The sequence below is a fragment of the Gopherus evgoodei genome, chromosome 2, assembly GCF_007399415.2.
Source record: "Gopherus evgoodei ecotype Sinaloan lineage chromosome 2, rGopEvg1_v1.p, whole genome shotgun sequence".
NCBI classification, from domain to species: Eukaryota; Metazoa; Chordata; order Testudines; family Testudinidae; genus Gopherus; species Gopherus evgoodei.
The window spans coordinates 86,580,044-86,599,392 of NC_044323.1; the positions used below are offsets into that span (position 1 = coordinate 86,580,044).

Genomic DNA, 19,349 nt, shown 5'->3' on the forward strand with positions numbered 1-19,349 from the left:
GAAATGTCAAAATCTTTAGAACATGGATTTCTGATGCACTGAAGAAATTCAGTTAGCACATCCACTGTACTGAAAACTGCAGTACTTTTTTTTTTTTAACCTTTTGCTAAGGGTCATGTTTCCAGACGGTTTTTTTTTTACGTGATAAACCTGATAGCTAAACTCAGTTTTCCGCAATGCATATTATCACTTATTGGCGTTCTCTTATTCTCAGGGCCTGAAAAGTGAGTTTAACTTATATAGCACCGTATGTGTGCATAACACTTTTTATATGAATTTGCACAAAAAATTTCTGTGGACATTATTTTGGTCTTTATCTAGCATTTGCAATATCTTTAATTACTGAAAGTGGAGAATAGTGTATCTTTAATATTTGTAAACTCAGAAGTCTTAGTTTGCAAATGTTAAGGAAGAAATTCTGACTTCAGTGGGAGCAGCACACACACATATCTGAGGGCAGAATTTGAGCCAAAGAATGCATTATTCTACCGATAAGATTTAATTTTACTCAATAGGAAAAAAATTATATCTGGCTTCAATTTTTCTAGCTGTGCACTCCCTAATGCAAATCTCTTCAGATTGGAATCCAGGTAAATTTTACTGAATCTGGCCCTAAATTATTATATTTTTTTCAACAGGAATCAATACAACTACAGCTTTTGAGCTTCCCCAGTCTACAAGAAGAGGATAAATCTAGTAAAGATGACTCTGAGAAAGAAAAAGAGAAGGATAAAAACAAAGAAAAAGATAAAAACTGTGAAAAATCCAAGATCAGAATGTTATCGAAAGGTGAACTTCAAAATTTTTGAATTCTTTTTCAATTATTTATTTTGGTCATATCTAGAAATTCTTGGATATGCATATGAATGTATATACCTGGGTGTATATATGTATTATACCTGTGTGCCTTTGTGAACCCTCTCTCTCTCTCTCATATCTTTCTGTCTGTCTTATAAATACACATAAAGTAGGAATGCATTTATCCAAAAGAGAGAATGTGGAACATGAAATTTGTATGGATAAGAAAAAGCGTTTTTTTTCATATAAATGTTGGGGTTTTGAGATTGCAGAGATTTTGTGTGAGAGGTGTTTGTTCTGTGTGTGTGTATAATGTTTGTATATATGGATATGATTATAATAATATTTACATAAAATATTCTATGAAAGAGTACAACTCCATTCCTGTTAATCATAGTATACTGTACAACTTGTTACCAGTGACACAAAACACTTAGTCTTATATTTTGCTTTTGGCCCACAGATGAATCTCTCATTAACATCATTGGGAAATCCACACGTGGCCCTTAACCTTAACTCATAGTCCGTGTACTGTAATACACTAGTGAATTATCCATCACTTATTATAATTATGCCTTACTACAGCAGGTATGCATAAAGTGACTCTAACGATAATTATTTTTATACCTATAATTATACTACTTTACTAAACTGCATTGTAGTCTCTTAAGGATAAGCATTGCCTACTCAGGGGCAGATCCTCAGCTGGTATGAATTGTCATAGCTCCATTGACTTTACTGAAGCTGGTGATTCAGACCAGCTGAGGATATGCCCTTACTTTTGAGTAAGACAAATTAAGCTATGCCGTAAATTAATTGCAAATATTCTGTCACGTGGTATTGTCATCTACCCACTTTTAGACATCACTGGATTCTAGTCTGTTAAAGATTTTGAATTCCCAGTGGCATGGCATATCACTTTATATATTGAACATATTAAATTAGACAAAGATGTATTTATGGACAGTACTGGATATTCAGCAGTAGGAGAGGGAAAGTTGGAAGGAATTTGGGTAACATTATATATTTCCTGTGATTCTAGAAAGGACAAAACTTTGTTTGCTTCTATGCGGGCACTTATTAGTACAGTGCAGGGAAAAGACAGATTTCCTCATGCTGTTTTGTCGGGTAGATTGTCACATAAGTAAATAACCTGTATGTATTTATTCTTTCTAATATATTCTTTAGGTTGCTGTCTGGAAAACCAAGTCTGCTTTGCAGAAATTGGCTTAATGTTAACTTTTGAAATGAAACAGTTGTTTGTTTGTTTTTTGTTTTTCAGATTGCAGCCAAGAATATACCGATTCAACAGGCATAGATTTGCATGAATTTCTGGTGAACACATTAAAGAATAATCCCAGGTAAGTAGCTCCAGCATGTTGTTAACTCCTAGTATAGCCCTAGAAATCATGTCAATTAAGCATCTTATAATTTTAATTCTAGAGAATGCTGTTGGAAAAGAAATAATGGAAGCATCTTAACTGAGCAAGAAGCCATAAAACAATAAATTTCGACTGCCTAGTTTTTTCAGTTTCCCATTGTTTAATTACTTTTCCTGAAATTTGGTCACTGTGCTTATCTTCCCCGCTGCACAGCTCCATCTAAAGACTCTTAGCACTAGTCTATTATAACCTATGTGATTGGAGGTATTTGCAACTCATATCATATTGTGAGTGCCACTTCTAGCCTCACTACACCCATAGTCTTCATTTGGAACTTCAAACTCATCCTAATATAGAATTTCATCCTAAATATATAAAAAAGTTTCTACCAGGATTTTTTATATATTATGTTTTACATGCTCTTTTCAACTGAATCTGTTCAGTGTGCACAGTTTCAGCTTCCACTTACTGGGCATCAAGAAATAATTAGGTAAATACCCATCCACAGAGGAGCTTAAAAATCCATGGGATTTCAAAATGCATGAATTCACATTTTGTATTAAAGGGCACATTTCTAGCCTTCAAAGAAAAAGTCTCTGAATTGTCCAACCTGTACAAGCTGTAATAGCTCAAAGGAGCTTGAGAGCAATGCACTCTGTAAGGTTTCTTACTAGTGCTGTTAAGTAAATGTGTGGGAGGTGTGTTTGTGGAAAATTTCAACTTTTCAGTGAAAGATCAAAAACCAAAAACTTGCAGTTTTAAAACAGAAAATTTTGGATTTGGCAATGCTGCTGCAGTTCCTCATGGAAGGTGGTGTTGGGTGCCTCATGTCCCCATTCCCAATGGCTTTCCTGGTCAGACTACATGTCCCATGATGCATCATGGTCTGCCTTCTTATTGAGCCACAGTGGTGCACCAGGAAAGGCGGTTATTTTGAGTTTGAGGTGTTAGATTTTTAGATAAAAAGTTGAAATTTTCCACAGAAAGTGCACACTTTCTATAACAAATTGAATTTAGTCAAAAATCCAATTTTCCATCAAAAAAATTTGTGATGGAAGTTTTTCAACTACCTCTACAGCTTACTTTTGTTTCAAAAAGAAATACCAACATTATTCAACCACTCCACAAGCCAACTGAATGCAGTCCTTTGAGGCTGCGAATGCTGCCAGGCTGAGCCCTAATGCCGAAGGGAGTTAAGTCCATATCTTACCTTGCTCTGGTATGGATGGGGAGAAGGGGAGACTGGATTCTTTCCCCAGCTGCATCAACGCAAGGGAGGTCGGCATTTTAACTAAAATATTTACATGGTTTTTAAATAAAGGGAAATTTCCATAATTTGTTTTTGAAGTATCATAAAAGTATCTAAAAATGGTTGTGGTAGCTGACTCTTCAAATCGTTGTATGTTTTTACAGGGACAGAATGATACTCTTAAAAATGGAACAGGAAATTATAGATTTTATTAGTGACAACAAGTAAGTTAATTTCAGTATTTGGTTAGTTTATCATATTTGCATGCCTCATATATCTTTTGCATAAAGCATATGTAAGTGCTATATTTTTATGAGATGTGTGCTCACTTAGAGGCCCATCCCACACTGTGCTGGAGGTTGGTACCTTGCAAAATCAAGCCCTAAATTCATCTCTAATAGCTGTCAGGAGGAGCCACTGCAGTAGGTGTAACAAAAAGCAAGTCTTTTCATTTTTATTATCGTTCTCTAATGACTTCCAGCTGGTTCCAGTTATGCCCAAAAATAATGGTAAAGCTTTCATTGCATAGGATATAGAGCACGTAGCTCTAGAGGGGGATATATAATCAAATATTATGTCATGCAATTTGCTCTGTGCACTAAGGTATCTTTAATGTGATAAAAAATAAAGTTAAGCTTTTGTTTGAAGGGATACAAAACCCTGTTTTGCTGTCACATATTCTACATTTTATAATTATAAAATTATAGATTGCAACTTGGTTAAAAACAAACAGATTGACTTTTGAGGGGAAAAATAGAAGTAAGAAGATTTATTGTACTAGAATAGCCCCTTGGTGTCTTGAACATTGCCCAGTATCTGCTGCTTTGGAGGAAGGCATACAACTTTCATGATGTCCTTAGCCATTTGTGCAAAATTGTAGATAGGGCGAAAGTGTGTATGACAAGTGAGTCCTACCTGATTCCTGCAGCGGTCCACTAATGCCATGAAATATGAGATTTGATTACCTTAATTTAGCATGTAAAAGTACCAGTTTTATTATTGCTTATAAATATATCCAGCACTTTCTGAAAACCAGCCACTGTAGTTGATTGTCTGCTTGACTGCAGCATACATATATGCTGTATAAATGTACAGAGGAAAAAATAGTTACATCAAGTTTTAAAAGGTATTGTTATATCTTAGAGATGATCACGTAACTGATCAGTGTGATAATTTTTTTCAGTAATCACTATAAAAAGTTCCCTCAGATGTCATCATATCAGAGGATGTTAGTGCACAGAGTGGCAGCTTATTTTGGAATGGATCACAATGTAGATCAAACTGGAAAATCTGTAATTATCAACAAGACCAGCAATACTAGAATGTAAGTACTAGCCTTGTGCTTTTCCTGTTTCCCTTTCATAAGGGTCAGTTTGCATCCTGGCTACATGGTGTTTCAAAATTCCATTTTTGTAACGCTGAGCATTATTTTATCACTCATTCTGGTGTAGAGTGTCGTTACGTCTGTCCTTGGAAGATTGTATGAGGATTTGAAAGATATAGAAATGAGTCAATCCGGTTGTTTCGAGTCAAGAAATTTGTATAGTGCCTCTGGAGTGGAATGTTTTGCTGACCCTCTGACACCACCACATAGCTATAGAAAGCAATTTATTGCTTAACACGTTGCCTGGAGCTGTGCAGGTTATGAAGTACAGGTACTTTTAAATAACCCAAAGATGCTGGGAAAATATCCTATTCCCTCTTTCCATTTCTTCTTTTTTGCAGTTTACGCTCCTGCCTGCTGAGTTGTTTATTTTGCAGCAGATTTCTTCCTCTGTGCTACTGTTCATTTTTTTCACAAATTGTAGCTTTCTCCCCTTCTTCTAACTTTTAAACCTCTTTTATCATCATTCACTCTGGATTATAAATCTGTAATGGGTCTGTGAAAACTATTTGGTCCCTATGAAATTAAAAATATCCATTAGACTTAGATAGTCAATGGTTGAAGCGAGTGGGCAAACTTTTTGTCTCGAAGGCCACATCTAGGTATGAAAATTGTATGGCAGGCCATGAATGCTTTCAAAATTGATGTTGGGATACGGGTGGGGGCGAGAGCTCTGGCTGGGGGTGTGGGCTCTGGGGTGGGGCCAGAAATAAGGAGTTCAGGGTGTTGGCTCCAGGCTGGTGTGTGTGTGGGGGGTGAGGGCTCTGACTGGGGGCGCAGGCTCTGGGGTGAGACTAGGGATGAGGAGGGTGCAGGAGGGGGCTCTGGGCTGGGACCAAGGGGTTAGGAGGGCGGGAGGGGGATCAGGGCTGGGACAGGGGGCTGGAGTGGTGGGGGGGTAGCTTAGGGGTGAAAGCTCTGGGTCGTGCTTACCTTAAGCAGCTCCCGGAAGCAGTGGCATGTCCCCCGCCTCTGGCTCCTACACAAAGGTGCATCCAGGCGGCTCTGCATGCTGCCCCCACAGCTCCCATTGGCCTCAGTTCCCGGCCAATGGGAGCTGCGGGGCGGCGCTTGGGGGGGACAGAGTGCAGAGCAGAGCCCCCTGCCTTCCCCTATGCACAGAAGCCAGAGTAGGGACATGCTGCTGCTTCCAGGAGCTGCACAGAGTGGCCCCTGACCCTGCTCCCTGGCTGGACCGCTGGAGCGGGGCTACCCCCAGATCCCACTCTCCAGAGGAAGCTTGAAGACCAGACTAAAACAGCTGTCAGGCCGGATGCAGCCCATGGGCCATAGTTTGCCAACCCCTGGGGTAAAAGAAATTTACACAGATTTAGCTGCAGAGAATAAGAAATAGCAAAATTACAATTTATGTAGATCTTTGCTAGACAGTATTTCCTCATAATCACTTTTTTCATAGCACACTATTCAAGTACTACAGGCTTCTCAGGGCCTGATTTTAGCACCCTCACTCTCATATAAGATCTCCCTTTCCAGCTTAGTTGCATTTGTGTGTGTGTGTTGGAGGGCATATGTTTATGTGTGTGAAACGGAGTCAGAGGAGAGAGAGATCCAGCATACCACTACTGTCATTCGATTAAGAAAAATTTGGAGCAGCCCCTAAAAAACCTTATATTTTCATTGGTTTTATTTTTCCTATTTGTTTCCAGTTGTCCTTTTCTTCTCACACATGCATCGACTCCTCAGTACAACAAGAGCAGTAGAATCTCGCTCACAGCATAGTTCTCTTTCTGGCTAGCACTGACAGTGTTTATTGTGCTTTGGGTTCAATTGATTGCCTTGACATGCACCTTTCAGACCAGTGACACTAGAGCTGCTTTATATTACCTTGCAAAGCACACTCTCAACAGGAATTAAATTCCAAACAGTGGTCTGAAGTTTATATGACAGCTTAGGTGAAAAGTCTGAGTGATTTCACGTTGTATATTGTGGCTCATGGCCTAGTGGGAGAGGCAAGGAGAATCAGTGAAAATTGTTTACAAAGCCAGCATCGCAACTGGCACTAATTGGCACCTTTGCTGGCATGCTGAGCAGAGAGGCCAAAAACTGAATGGTCTTGCAGACTGAAGTACCCTTTTTACTCTGGAGGTGCTCCCTGAAGGTCATAGTTAAGGCACATAGATAGAACCATGTGGGAAAATTTGTCCTGCCACTGTCCATAGTGTACTTGTTCCACAGAGAAACAGAAATTTCCCACCTTGTGCATTGTCACAGTCTAGTTTCTTTCATTATCACTAAGTAAAACTGAATGTTTTTTTGTTTTGTTTTTGTTCTTTTACATAGTTGTTTAAGGAGGGGGATAGCCTAACCTTAAAGACACATTATTCTACCATGCAGCGTGTAGTATATTATTTATAATATTTCAAGATACAGTTCTAAAATGAGGCTTTGTAAATGTCTTTTTTTTAATTTTCCAGACGCAGGAGACATCTAAAATTTCTTTTTCTGACAAGAGTCTGGGATTTTATTATCAAGAGAAATAGGATGCATTATTAGTTTTTGTGGTGTGGGAAGGAAGGAATTACACAATGTCTGATTTTTAAAAAATAATAAAAAAGTGGGGGATCTTTATATAAACTGAAATAACTTTTGTTATTGCAGAGGAATAGTATTCCCACAAGTATTTTAAATAGAAAAACTGCAAATTTAGAATATTAAAACAAACTAACAGTAATAGCAAACAAGCAGCTACACAGATTAACTGTATGAAAAGATAGATGGTTTTGAATCAGTTAAATGTTCTTTTAAATATTATAAGATATAAATTAATAAAATAGATATTGGAAGTCCCTATTGGCCATCTAGGTAGCCATTATCAACTGGAAGTTTTTCATAGAATTTTAATGGGAGCAGGATCAAGCCCTTTGGCTTAGATTGTGACATGAGCTACACAATCTACAAGCAAGAGAGAGAGTAAGAACAACCCTTGAATCCTTCCATAGGGCTACCTTGACCTTAGGTCTGACTGCACAGGGATAAGCAGGGCTACCTATCCACTTACTCCCATCCCAGAATAAATGAGTGGGAAGATGGTGAGGACTGAATAGAGCATTTGTTGTCCCCTCTTTTTACTGGCCAGAGTCAGCACAGAGGAGAAGTAATACATATATATTCCTAGCACCCAATTCTCTTTGGGATTTGAATGGTCTGCTATGTATTCCTGAGGTCAGCAGCATTCCATTGAAGTCCAAGCTGAATGCCTGAACAGTCAACCCATGCGGATTTCCATTGACCGTAATTATAAGCTTCACCAGTATTGCCTTCAGTGTTTATAGTTGCCATAAGTTTCATATTCCAGGTTTCAGTAAAGTCATAAACTCCATTGGCATAACCCACAATGGTCACAATAGTAATAAATTCTGCAGAGTCCAGGATTTTTAAAGATTCCAATATTGTATATGTTAGAACCTATTGTTCTCAGAGGGAACAGTTTTACATGGCTCAGAAACAGAGCTCAATTCTTGGAATCTACTGACTCTAACAACTACCCAATGTAAAGCATCCAGAACAGAAGCATTTCTGAAAGTGATAGAAAAATTGCTTAGTGTGGTTCATGTTAATTGTAGCTTAAACCTAAATAAATGTTGACTATATTGCATATGTAAATTCATATATGATAGAGAAGGCCTGACCTGAAGGCCAGAAAGTCCAAAAGCTATGCACTTCAAAGGAAGCTGGAGCTCTGGAGTAATGTGCTGCTTCCTCTTTCTCTTTTCACATGCTCATTTGGTAGCGCATTCTGAATCCCAAAGCATCACAGCCTGACACAATGAACAGGGAAGAAAGCTTGTCATAAGTACTTCCAGAATTCACAGATTCTATTACCTTTTTTAAAAAAATCTTTTGCTTGAGCCCTCTATCATGTGTTTGTGAGTGTGGGTGGGTGGATTTGATGGAAAGTCGTTGCTGTGGCCGAAGGTGCTTCTGCTTACTCACTTTACTGAATGAGGGTTTGTGTGAATATTCTGCTGCTGCCTGTCCCCCACAAGAGGGGAATGAGGATTCTACCAGCGTGTACCGGTGAGGTGAACATTCTGATAGCGTGATATGATAGCATCCTCTCTCTTCTGCCTCTTAGTGGACCAGCTGAGATTTAATGGGATAGAAACCTTTGTGTGTATGGGCATAAACCATCCACCAATTGCTTGGGGTTAAGAAGAAACTTTGGGTAGGTTGTTCCATACTTGTACACTCTGGAGTTTTCTACCTTCCTCTGAAGCATAAATTTGTTATCACCTGGCCCACTGTAAGGGGTGTGTGTGTGTGAGAGAGAGAGAGAGAGAGAGAGAGAGTGAGTGTGTATATGAACAGATCAAGCAGCAATGGTCTCAAGTTGCAGTGGGGGAGGTTTAGGTTGGATATTAGGAAAAACTTTTTCACTAGGAGGGTAGTGAAGCACTGGAATGGGTTACCTAGGGAGGTGGTGGAATCTTCTTCCTTAGAGGTTTTTAAGGTCAGGCTGTAGTTGGGAATTGGTCTTGCTTTGAATAGGGGATTGGACTAGATGACCTCCTGAGGTCCCTTCCAACCCTGATATTCTATGAAGGTGCCTGCCTCGGGGCAAGAACTTGAGGAGTTCTGGAGGCTGCTAGTTTCATTGTAGGGGGAGGGGGAAAGAAGCTACAATAGTGTGAGTTCAGGAGAAAACGTGATTTTTGTGTGAATATTCTGCTGCTGCCTGTGCAACCTGTGCTTTTTTTTATTATTATTATAGTGGCAAATATATATTCCTAGCACCCAATTCTCTTTGGGATTTGAATGATCTGCTGCGTATTCCTGAGGTCAGCAGCATTCCGTTGAAGTCCAAGCTAGCGTACCCTAATGGAGGTTTGGACCGTAGTTATCGTCTGACATTTTGAAAACTGTCTTTGTAATGCAGAAGGACATATATATATATTTTGTAATAAGTAGAAGAAGGTCAATTAGCAAATTTCTCATGGAAATATTAATGTGCATGGAGAGATCATCTCTTATAACTAAATTTCTTGCATCCAAACTTGATAAAACTAGTCCTGTGCAGTAGTTTAGATAAAGGAGTAGTGGATTAAAACATTTTAATACTCTACATTAATGCTTTCAATTATGACTAGATTTAAAAAAAAGTTTAAAATGGCCTGTCCAATTAAAATCTAAAAACTTTTCCAAAAAACTACCTTCTGGACAAGTAGTACATGTGAGAAATATTATGCAGAACAAAAGTTTTTCCGAACGTTAGATAGAGATGGTCACAATGTTGCTTAGTATGGAAAATATCTTACTCTAACTGTGATATTGCTGTAGTGACTCCATTGTATTATATTTGTCTGTCATCTGTGTCAGTCTATCATCTATCTAAAGCTATACCAAAATGTAATGTGAACACATGACAGTGCAGCATGATAAAAGCATACATTTGAAATGGAGGCAATGTATTATGCAGGGCATTCCAAATGAGTGCCAACAAAAACTCTATATGCCACCTCTTTATTCTGTACATGCCACATTTAAAATAAAATTAGAAATAGATAAGAGAGCCTTGCAGCTATTGTCAGTACTTTCACATACCTCTGTCTGTATATTCAGACTGATTATCTCAGTGGAGATAGATAAGTGGGGCAGATGCAGGTGATGTGTTTAAAGGTGCTTGCTAAATACAGATTTTAATTTGGCTTTGCAGTTTGCCGCATGGATTTCCTTGCATGTGGTGTGTAAAAATTATGTTTTTACGGATGCACACACATAGCTGCATACATACCTGCACATACGGCAGAGTTACTCAGCATTCAGAATGTAGGATGTGAATAAAATACTGTGATTGTGTTTAGAAAGTGTCTTGTGCATTTGGAGAGCTTAACAAAGGGCACATATGTTGTGAACTTTAAGACTTATGATGATTTTGTAAACCCTTTTCAGTGTTGCATAACTTCTAACCCTTGTAGTAAAGCAGCCTTTTGATATTTTGTTTTACTCTACATTATTTTACTCTGCTGCTGTAGAAATGCTATGTTATAGTAGCCCTTTTGGAACTTTTAGGTGTTTTCAGTAACATCCAAAACTTGGAGTAGTATTAGCACCTGCTGTATATATTTCATGAGTTTCTTTTTAAGAACGGTGTCAGCAAAATGATACATACTGTACAATATGTACTATCTGTGTCATAACTAAAAAAGCATTGTAAGATATTCTATCCATCTATTTTCTCTTTCTGTCTATACAGATGCATGGATTTTTTTTGAAATCTTTATTGTGATATGGCTCTTGCAAATAGTATAGAATCTTTAAGACATCCCTATAACATGGCAATCAGTGAAAGCAGGCAATTTCAACAACATGGGTTAGCTCTTAATGGAGATAGCCGTCTCCGTCCCTCCCTCCCTACCCCCGCATCCAGGCATGCCAAGAATATTGGGATTTAAAAGATACTAGTTTTGTACCGAAATGGTGGGATTGGTTACATTATAGGCTCAGTAGCCACAAGTTATGACTTCTAGGGTACACATCAAAATGTGCTTTTTCCCCTTCACTGATTTTTGTTTCTTTAAGAATGCATTTGCGAGGGGGAGGTTATATGTAAGTTGACACAAACAAAAATGTTTGCAGCTCTTTTTCAGCCAGGTATATATTCTGTAATCTTACATTTGTGTAAGGGAATGCTCATGTCTTGTTAGTTATGAGTGAACCTCAATGACAAGGCGCAAACATTGTTTTGCTGGAACACAGCGCAATTAACTCTGCAAACTCTTTTGTTGCACCTATCTTTAAAAAAAAATCATATTGTCTCTATTGTAAGTAGAACACGATCAAGGCAGTGATCTCATGAAGTTAGTCTCACTGTAATATGACCCATGATCTAGGAGGCTATACATGTAAACATCTCTCTTTCTCTCTCTCTCTCTCGTTTTGTGTAGTGTGTGATGTTCTGTAGGCCAAGATTTGTAGCTTCAAGGAACTATGAACCAATTTATTTTAGTTTCATACAAAGTCTCCCATTGCAAGAAATTCTGTTTTCCAGTCTTGGCTATATTTTGACTGCTATTTTATTACTGAGATATAATTATACTGTGATAAAGCAAATCCCGGCATTCTGACTAACAGTCATTGTTGCCCAGTTAGGACTCACACGCTAAACTGGTATTGAGGAATATCTGTGCAGTGATTATGCCTATCAGATATCCACAACTAGAGTGCAAGGGAATGACATATCTGAGAAATAATAGCATCCTTGTTATCTCATTGGCTGAGATGATTCCTTTTTATTTTAATATTTATTAATACATAAAGCACTCATATTATGGTCCTAACAATAACAGAATAAAAATCAATAAAGCAATAAAAACAACAAATGTAATGTTTACAACATTGAGTCTTCTTCATGCTGTCGCTTTGAAGCAATAAATGGATTTTATTTCATAGACATTTTCCGTATAGTCATGCGGGACTTGCTAAAAAGTATGATGATTAGTGACTTGTAAGTCTAATTTGTCTCAGTAGGGGACTCCTGAGCAATAATAAAAATATTTAGTGCTCTTTATCCAAAAAGCTTGAAGCACTTTACGGAGGAGGAGCAGTATCATTATCCTTATTTAACAGATGAGGAAACTGAGGCGAATAACTCTAATGCCCATTTCCTTAAAAATGCACAGATTAAGCTAATAAACATGTCATGGATTTCAGCACTACACTGTGTATTATACTGTAGACATTAGCTTTCGTTATTACTTTACTTGTTTTTGACTGAATACTGTTACTGTAATGTGAAGCCTTCATACAATACAATTTAGGAGAAGAAACTACATATGTCATTTTTCTTAAAACTGTTCTTGACTTTTTTTTTTTTTTAAAGGAATGATATTTGAATTGGGACTGCTTTTCACACAAGACTATCTCTTATTTCAGTCTTGCATCCATTCTTGCAGGAAGACATACAAAGAAAAAGAGTTTGTCAACTGTTTGTTGAGCTAAATTTGGCCCTAGGATGTGCAATTTTTATTCCTGTCAGTGAGAGCTATGTGCATGCATCCAAGGACAGAATTTTCCCATAAATGAGACATTTGGGTTAATGAACCATTTCTAATGGTTCCATTATTAATTTTCAGTCTAATATAATTTATCTAAACTAATTTGTTTGTAATTGAGGTGGACATGTATTTTAGAGCTGTTTTATATTGTAACGAAGTATTAGTTAAACATTAATCAAAGACACCTACAGTATTAGTCTGTTGTTAATCCTTGCAGTCACACAGCTTAATCTTGTCATGAACTCGGAATTGCGTAGATGCGTGGTTGAACTTGGAAGATGGGACACTCTCGTCTTTGAATCAGTAATTAACCACTGCCCTGGTGTGGTGTTAGGGGGTGCCCTTCTTGTGACGTGGTTTCTTTTGGATGAGTCAGACTCCTCAGACTTGCGGTGATTACTATTTGTGGTTATTAAAAAGATTGTGGCATTCTTGGTAAAAGTAGAGTTTTTAGCTGTGTCTGGAAAAATAGTGGTTAGCCAAATCCCAGCTCAGATAATGACACTTTTCCAGTTTAAATCCCGCTGCTCTTTCATGTCACTGTACTGTAGAACTGGAGCTCCGAAATGGCTTCTGCATTTCCCACTCCCGCTCTGATTCAGTAATGGATGGAGTATTTCCTTAAATGCAGGAGTCCATTTTCAAAAGTGGGTTCCTCAGTCAATGGATCGATCCCCTTCCATTCTATTTTGGTGTTGGAGTTATGAAGTCTGAATGCGTGGTGCATCTCTACGATGTGATACACCAGGAATGATAAAAATGTTTCCTTTGAGCAATCCTTACTTCTGCACTATAGGCAAAGGGGAATGGTGCTCCTGTGTTCACATGGCAGACTTGGAGGTTTGTCACATGGAAGTTGCTGGATTGCTAATAGGTAGCTCCACTATCCAAGCCAAAGGGTATTTGGGAATTGGCTTCTGATGCCTGTCTAATGATGGAGAAATTATTCATGATCTGAAGTGGAACTAAGCACATGAATTTATTATGTAACACTGTTTTTATCTTCATGTACAGGGCTTTTCTAGAGAACTAACGGTCTCCACATTAGTCAGTCAGCTTTTGGGAAGTATGCTGCCATTATCAGTGGTTTTCAGATCTTTGATTAATTTTTTTCTCTCCTGTTTAATTCTTGAATTCATTAGTTAGATAAGGAATGTCATTTGAACTATTTATTTGTGGTTATGCAACATCCTAATGTTCAGCTGCTTATGACACATACCTAACACTGAATATTAATATATTTTGTAATAAGATGTGCTACCACATATGAGCCTCCATTAGCTGGAACTAAATTGAAGCTGCACAAAATGTTCAACCTAGGTAAAAATATTAAGGGTTAAAACCAATCCAGAAGGGTGGGATGGAAAGGTGTGTTCTACAGGTGCAGAATCATTACCTGCCTCCCCCAGTTCCTGGTCACACTGGCAGCAGAATCGCTTTGCAACTATATATACTGAAACCTTGTTATTCACAAGCCAATGACAGCTGGCTCCATGGAGCAGCAGATCTACTGTTGCTGCTCCTCTTCAGCCTGTCCTGCCCAAACCCCACTTCCTGCTGTGCGCTGCCCGGGGCACAGAACTAAATTCCATGGCATATAGGGTGTGACTCTGAAATTGACTTTGGGCGTCAAGGTGGATAACCAGTGCAACATGAGCTCCCAGTGTGACACTGTGGCCAAAAGAACGAATGCAATCCTTGAATATATAAACAGGGAAATATTGAATAGGAAAAAGGAAGACATATTGCGTCTGTATTTGCCACTGATGTGGCTGCTGGTGGAATACCATGTCCAGTTCTGGTGTCGACAACTTATGAAGGCAATTGATAAATTGGTGAGAGTTCAGACGAGCCAGGAGAATGAGTAAAAGATTAGAAAACATGTTTTATAGTGATAGACTCAATCTAGGTAGCGTGACCAAGAGAAGGTTAAGAGGTGGTTTGATCAGAGTCTGTAAGTACCTACATAGGGGAACAAATACTTAATAATGGACTCTTCAGTCCAGCGCAGAAAGGTAGAACAAGATCCAGTGGCTGGAAGCTGAAGCTAGACAAATTTTGGACTGGAAATAAGGTGCAAAGTTTTAACAGTGAAAGTAATTACCCATTCAAACATTTTTTACCAAGATTTGTGGTGGATTCTTCATCGCTAGCAATTGTTAAATCAGGATTGGATGTTTTCTAAAAATTATGTTGTAGTTCAAATGGGAATTAATTCAGGGGTGTTCTATGACTTTTGTTATGCAGGATGTCAGACTCGATTATCGTACTGGTCCTTTCTGTCTTTATAATCTCTGAATCCCCTGCATTTCATCCAGCAATCCTTTTGCAAAGCTGCACAAGCTCCACTGTATCTGGGGCCCACGTAGACTGAATCTAAAGGTCAATGGTTTGCCCTGATTGTGTTGGGCCAAATCTTGAAGTCTTTACTCAGGCAAAACACTCAATGAGTAACTTTCCTTCACTTGGGAAATGATGGATTTTCCATCTTTTGATGTCTTTGAGGCTGAAAGAAGGCCTTGATGGAAGATATGATTTAGCCAAACAAAAGTTTTGGGGCTCAATATGAGGGGAACTGTAATGGCCTATGACATACAGGAGATCAGACTAGATGAAGTAATGGGGTGAAAACTTTGGCAGGACAAGGCCTCTACATGAATGGACCCTAGTTATTTGCTGATTCCCCAATACCAGCAGTCCAGGGCCAGATCTACAGGCTGGTTGGTGTGCAGAGGGGGCATAGGCCACCCTCCATGTAAAGCCATTGTGGACAAATCTCCAGAAGGACCTTTGAGAGGTTTAGCTTTCATGTGGGCTAAATCAACACCATTTGTTAGAATCCACTCATGTTTACCTTTAATGATGATGACACTGTTCACCTTGTAAACTATCATGGGGTAACGCCAAATACAGAAATACATTTTTGGCTTTTATATATTAATTATTTTTATGGTAAATAAAGAATGTATGAAGAGAGAGGAGTTCTGGCAGGATTTTGAGTAAAAAATTACAGTCCTTACCATTAACAAGTTAGCATTGGGATTGGCTTTCCCTTTACTAGAGAGTAGAAGCTTTCAGCAGAAACCTTGTGGTAATATCCGGCAAAGGTAGGCTTTGTAATGACTTTTGCTGTTGAAGTGTCACCATACCAGAAATGTGTTGACTTATACTGTTAAATAGTCTAATAATTTGTCATTGGCCTTCAGATACTTTAAACACCTTTTTAAGTGGCTTTGTGGTGTGTTAAGTTGTATAACTGTGTAGTGCTTTAAGTCTTAATAAGATGAATTACATTATAGGAGGACAGAAATCCCCCATTGGTCACCGTGTGACATTAAGACTGAGATTTTAGAAAACCAGATTAACTCCATATTTAAGCACCTGTCTGATTTTCAAAATCAGTTGAACTGCAGCTCCCAAATGCCTAAATACGGATTTCAGGTCCTGATTTTAGGCTCCTGTATTTGAGGACTGTAACCTTTAGATAGCTGCATGCTTCCATTATAATAGATGCCCCCTCATCAGGGGCGGCTCTAGGCATTTTGCTGCCCCAAGCACAGCAGGCAGGCTGCCTTCGGCGGCTTGCCTGCAGAGGGTCCGCTGGTGCCGCGGGACCAGCGGACCCTCTGCAGGCACGCCTGTGGGAGGTCTGTCAAAGCTGCAGGACCAGCGGACCCTCTGCAGGCAAGCTTCCGAAAGCAACCTGCCTGCCACCCTCGCGGCGCCAGCAGAGCGCCCCCCACGGCTTGCCGCCCCAAGCACACGCTTGGTATTCTGGGGCCTGGAGCTGCCCCTCCCCATCATAGTTAGGCCTGGAATTTAGCCTTGTATCATTCAACTGTGACCTATTTAATTGATAAGTATTCCACCATCTCCAAATGCGGAAATTCACAAAATATTTACCTGCTTTCATATTTGAAAATGTTGATCTGGAGGCAGAAATGGTTTCTGCGCCATATACAATAGAGTTTTGATTCAAAGGGGAAAGCACAGAGACAGTAAAACTTGAATAAGTTTAATACTCCTGTTCTATAGAGACTTATGGTGTCCTCCAGCATAAGTATAAACCAGGGTCAGCAGATACAGTAGATGCTCACAATGCAAATAAGGAGAACTACTGTGCCTCAAAATAGAGGCCAATGTGATGTTGGACTGAGCAGTTGGTTTAAGGACAAGTACAAATAATGGAAAAATGCAGTAAAACCATTTGAACACCCAAATAACAATACCTTAATACTACACAACTCCTTTGAATCTTCTCTGCAACAGCACTTATCCCATCTCCTTATATTATTACCCTTCTATTGGTATATTTGGGTAATGCCATGTTGCCAATTGCTCCATTTGCTTGCAGACTGCTGATCCTGCATCTACTCTGATGTATCCTTGTGTCCTCGCCTACCACTCTTTCCCTAGCTGCCTGTCATTCCGTGATTTATGCACTTTAGGAGGATTAACATACTGTAGCCCATTCACTTATTTTAACCTCCCATGCCAATGTAAAATGGATTGTAATTTTTACAAGAGTTTCGCACAGTGCAAAGATCTTTGTGGATGACTTCTCCGACCACATCCTTATTTCAACATTTTCTGGGATATGTTATGCACACTGGCGTACCTAAGACACTGTAGTGCTAAGCCATCTTTTCTGCACAAGGTGGGTTTGTTGCCTCTTTTGAAAGCAACTTGTGACAAGCTGTGTGTCACATTAGTGTTGGAAATGTATGCCTTGTAATAAGCATGTATGTACTGTATCAATGTAAGGCAAGCTTTAGAATTCCAGAATGTTTGTGTGCTTTGCTGACCGAATGTGTAAGTCTCTAGAACCATAACATCCAAAGTTCATGCTTGTCTTTTTTCATTTGTCCTTTCAGTGTGATGTCTGTATTTGGATTTCTTAACCAATCTTCTTTCATTTCAGAGTTAACTTCCAGCATTTTTTTTTAAAAAAGAGTCTATATGCACTTTAGAAACAAAACTGATAAATATTTCAATAGTCAAAATAATTCCATGCTCTTAACCCAAATATTAAGACTGTCTGAACAGATTTTTATGAAATTGTTTCCGTATTTCTGGACATGAGCTGTCTAACAAAGAAACCTACTTTTTGACGCTACTGGTAATTGCTGCTCTGTTACCCGGGGTTCTTTCAACCCAAAGCTCTTGGTAACTTTTACTCTGTGCTAGGTGGTTTCAGGAAATAAAACAGGGGAGACACGGCCATCCGACCAATAGATGGCTGACACAAACAGGACAACGCAAGAGTGCTTTCACTTAAAGCTAAACTTTACTTAGTCTCAAAGCACTTACACACATCCGCAACAAGATTAGTAAAACACCCCCAACCTTTGATAATTACCAAAGCTGAGTGTGGCTCTTGAGTGAAACAACGGCAGGCTTCTGATTTCCAAATGCTCCGTCTGCCGGTGGGGACCGCAAGATGTATCCAGAGGGCAAGTCCAAAAAGAGTCCCCAAACGAGTCCAACTATCTCAAGCTTTTCCCCTTATTTATACATTAGTAATAGAATGACATGTCCCTTAAAGAAAACTTGTTAAGCAAGCAGTTCCAGTGGGCAAGTAAGAGGCTCCTTCTGATTATTGATTAACCAGGTGTTGGTTTTTCCAGAGTTTTCAACCTTGAGACCTCAATAGACATTCCTGAGGCACATCCTGCTCTTTTAAAATGCATGTATCAGTAACTTCAACACAATTTGTATCAGGAAGGACGTGAGGTCAAGCTGCCCTTTCTGTGGGACCCCAATCTCCCCCTCTCCCCCCCCCCCCGCCTTGGTCAAGCTGAGACTGCTGAATGGCCAATTTACAGCTTGCTGACTGGGTTGCCTTTAACAATAAGCCATAGTGGTTTCAGGCACTTTACTGGTTTGCCAAAATCTCCCCGTACAACTCTTTCACAAAGTGTGTTCAAAAGCTGCAGTTTTGCAGATAAAAATACAATCTGATCAAAGAGAGACTACCTCCTTAACATAGTTAAGAGGACTTTGTTTTCTTACAACTTCCAATTGTTGACTTTGAAATTGAAGGACTGTGTATCCCTAAAAGTAGCAAAGAATCCTGTGGCACCTTATAGACTAACAGACTAACTATACGTCTGTTAGTCTATAAGGTGCCACAGGATTCTTTGCTACTTTTACAGATCCAGACTAACACGGCTACCCTCTGATACCTGTGTATCCCTAGATTTGGAAGCAATAGGGAGTTTTCTGGGTAGGTCCAAAACAGAAAGTAATCCTTAGGGGCAAATTCTGTTATCTTTTTACTGGTGTAAATCAAGAATAACTCCATTACAATGGCTGGAATTATTCCAGATTAAAACCAGCATAAATGATGGTAGAATTTGTTTTGTTATGTATTACATTGTTTTGTGCGATTAATTGCACAGTACTGTTAAAGCTTATTACTCAGTTCACTGATGGAAGAACAGATAGATGCTGGTTTCACAACAGAAAACTCACATAACAGCTTGATGATACTACCAAAATTCTATACATCTTTCTCCTCC

The 19,349-nt window shown here is 39.0% G+C and overlaps 1 protein-coding gene across 12 annotated transcripts in view; it reads left to right on the forward strand.

Annotated features, from left to right (window-relative positions):
• ARPP21 (cAMP regulated phosphoprotein 21) overlaps positions 1-19,349 on the forward strand; it is a 260,922-nt gene that overhangs the window by 125,550 nt on the left and 116,023 nt on the right. For all 12 annotated transcript variants that reach the window (XR_003998880.1, XM_030551266.1, XM_030551263.1 and 9 more), the window contains 4 exons: positions 639-789; positions 2,081-2,159; positions 3,594-3,653; positions 4,613-4,753. Coding sequence is in view for 11 of the 12 variants with exons in the window: in XM_030551266.1 (XP_030407126.1) it covers positions 639-789; positions 2,081-2,159; positions 3,594-3,653; positions 4,613-4,753 (431 nt within the window). In the remaining variant the exon portion in view is untranslated. The remainder of the gene's footprint in view (positions 1-638; positions 790-2,080; positions 2,160-3,593; positions 3,654-4,612; positions 4,754-19,349) is intronic.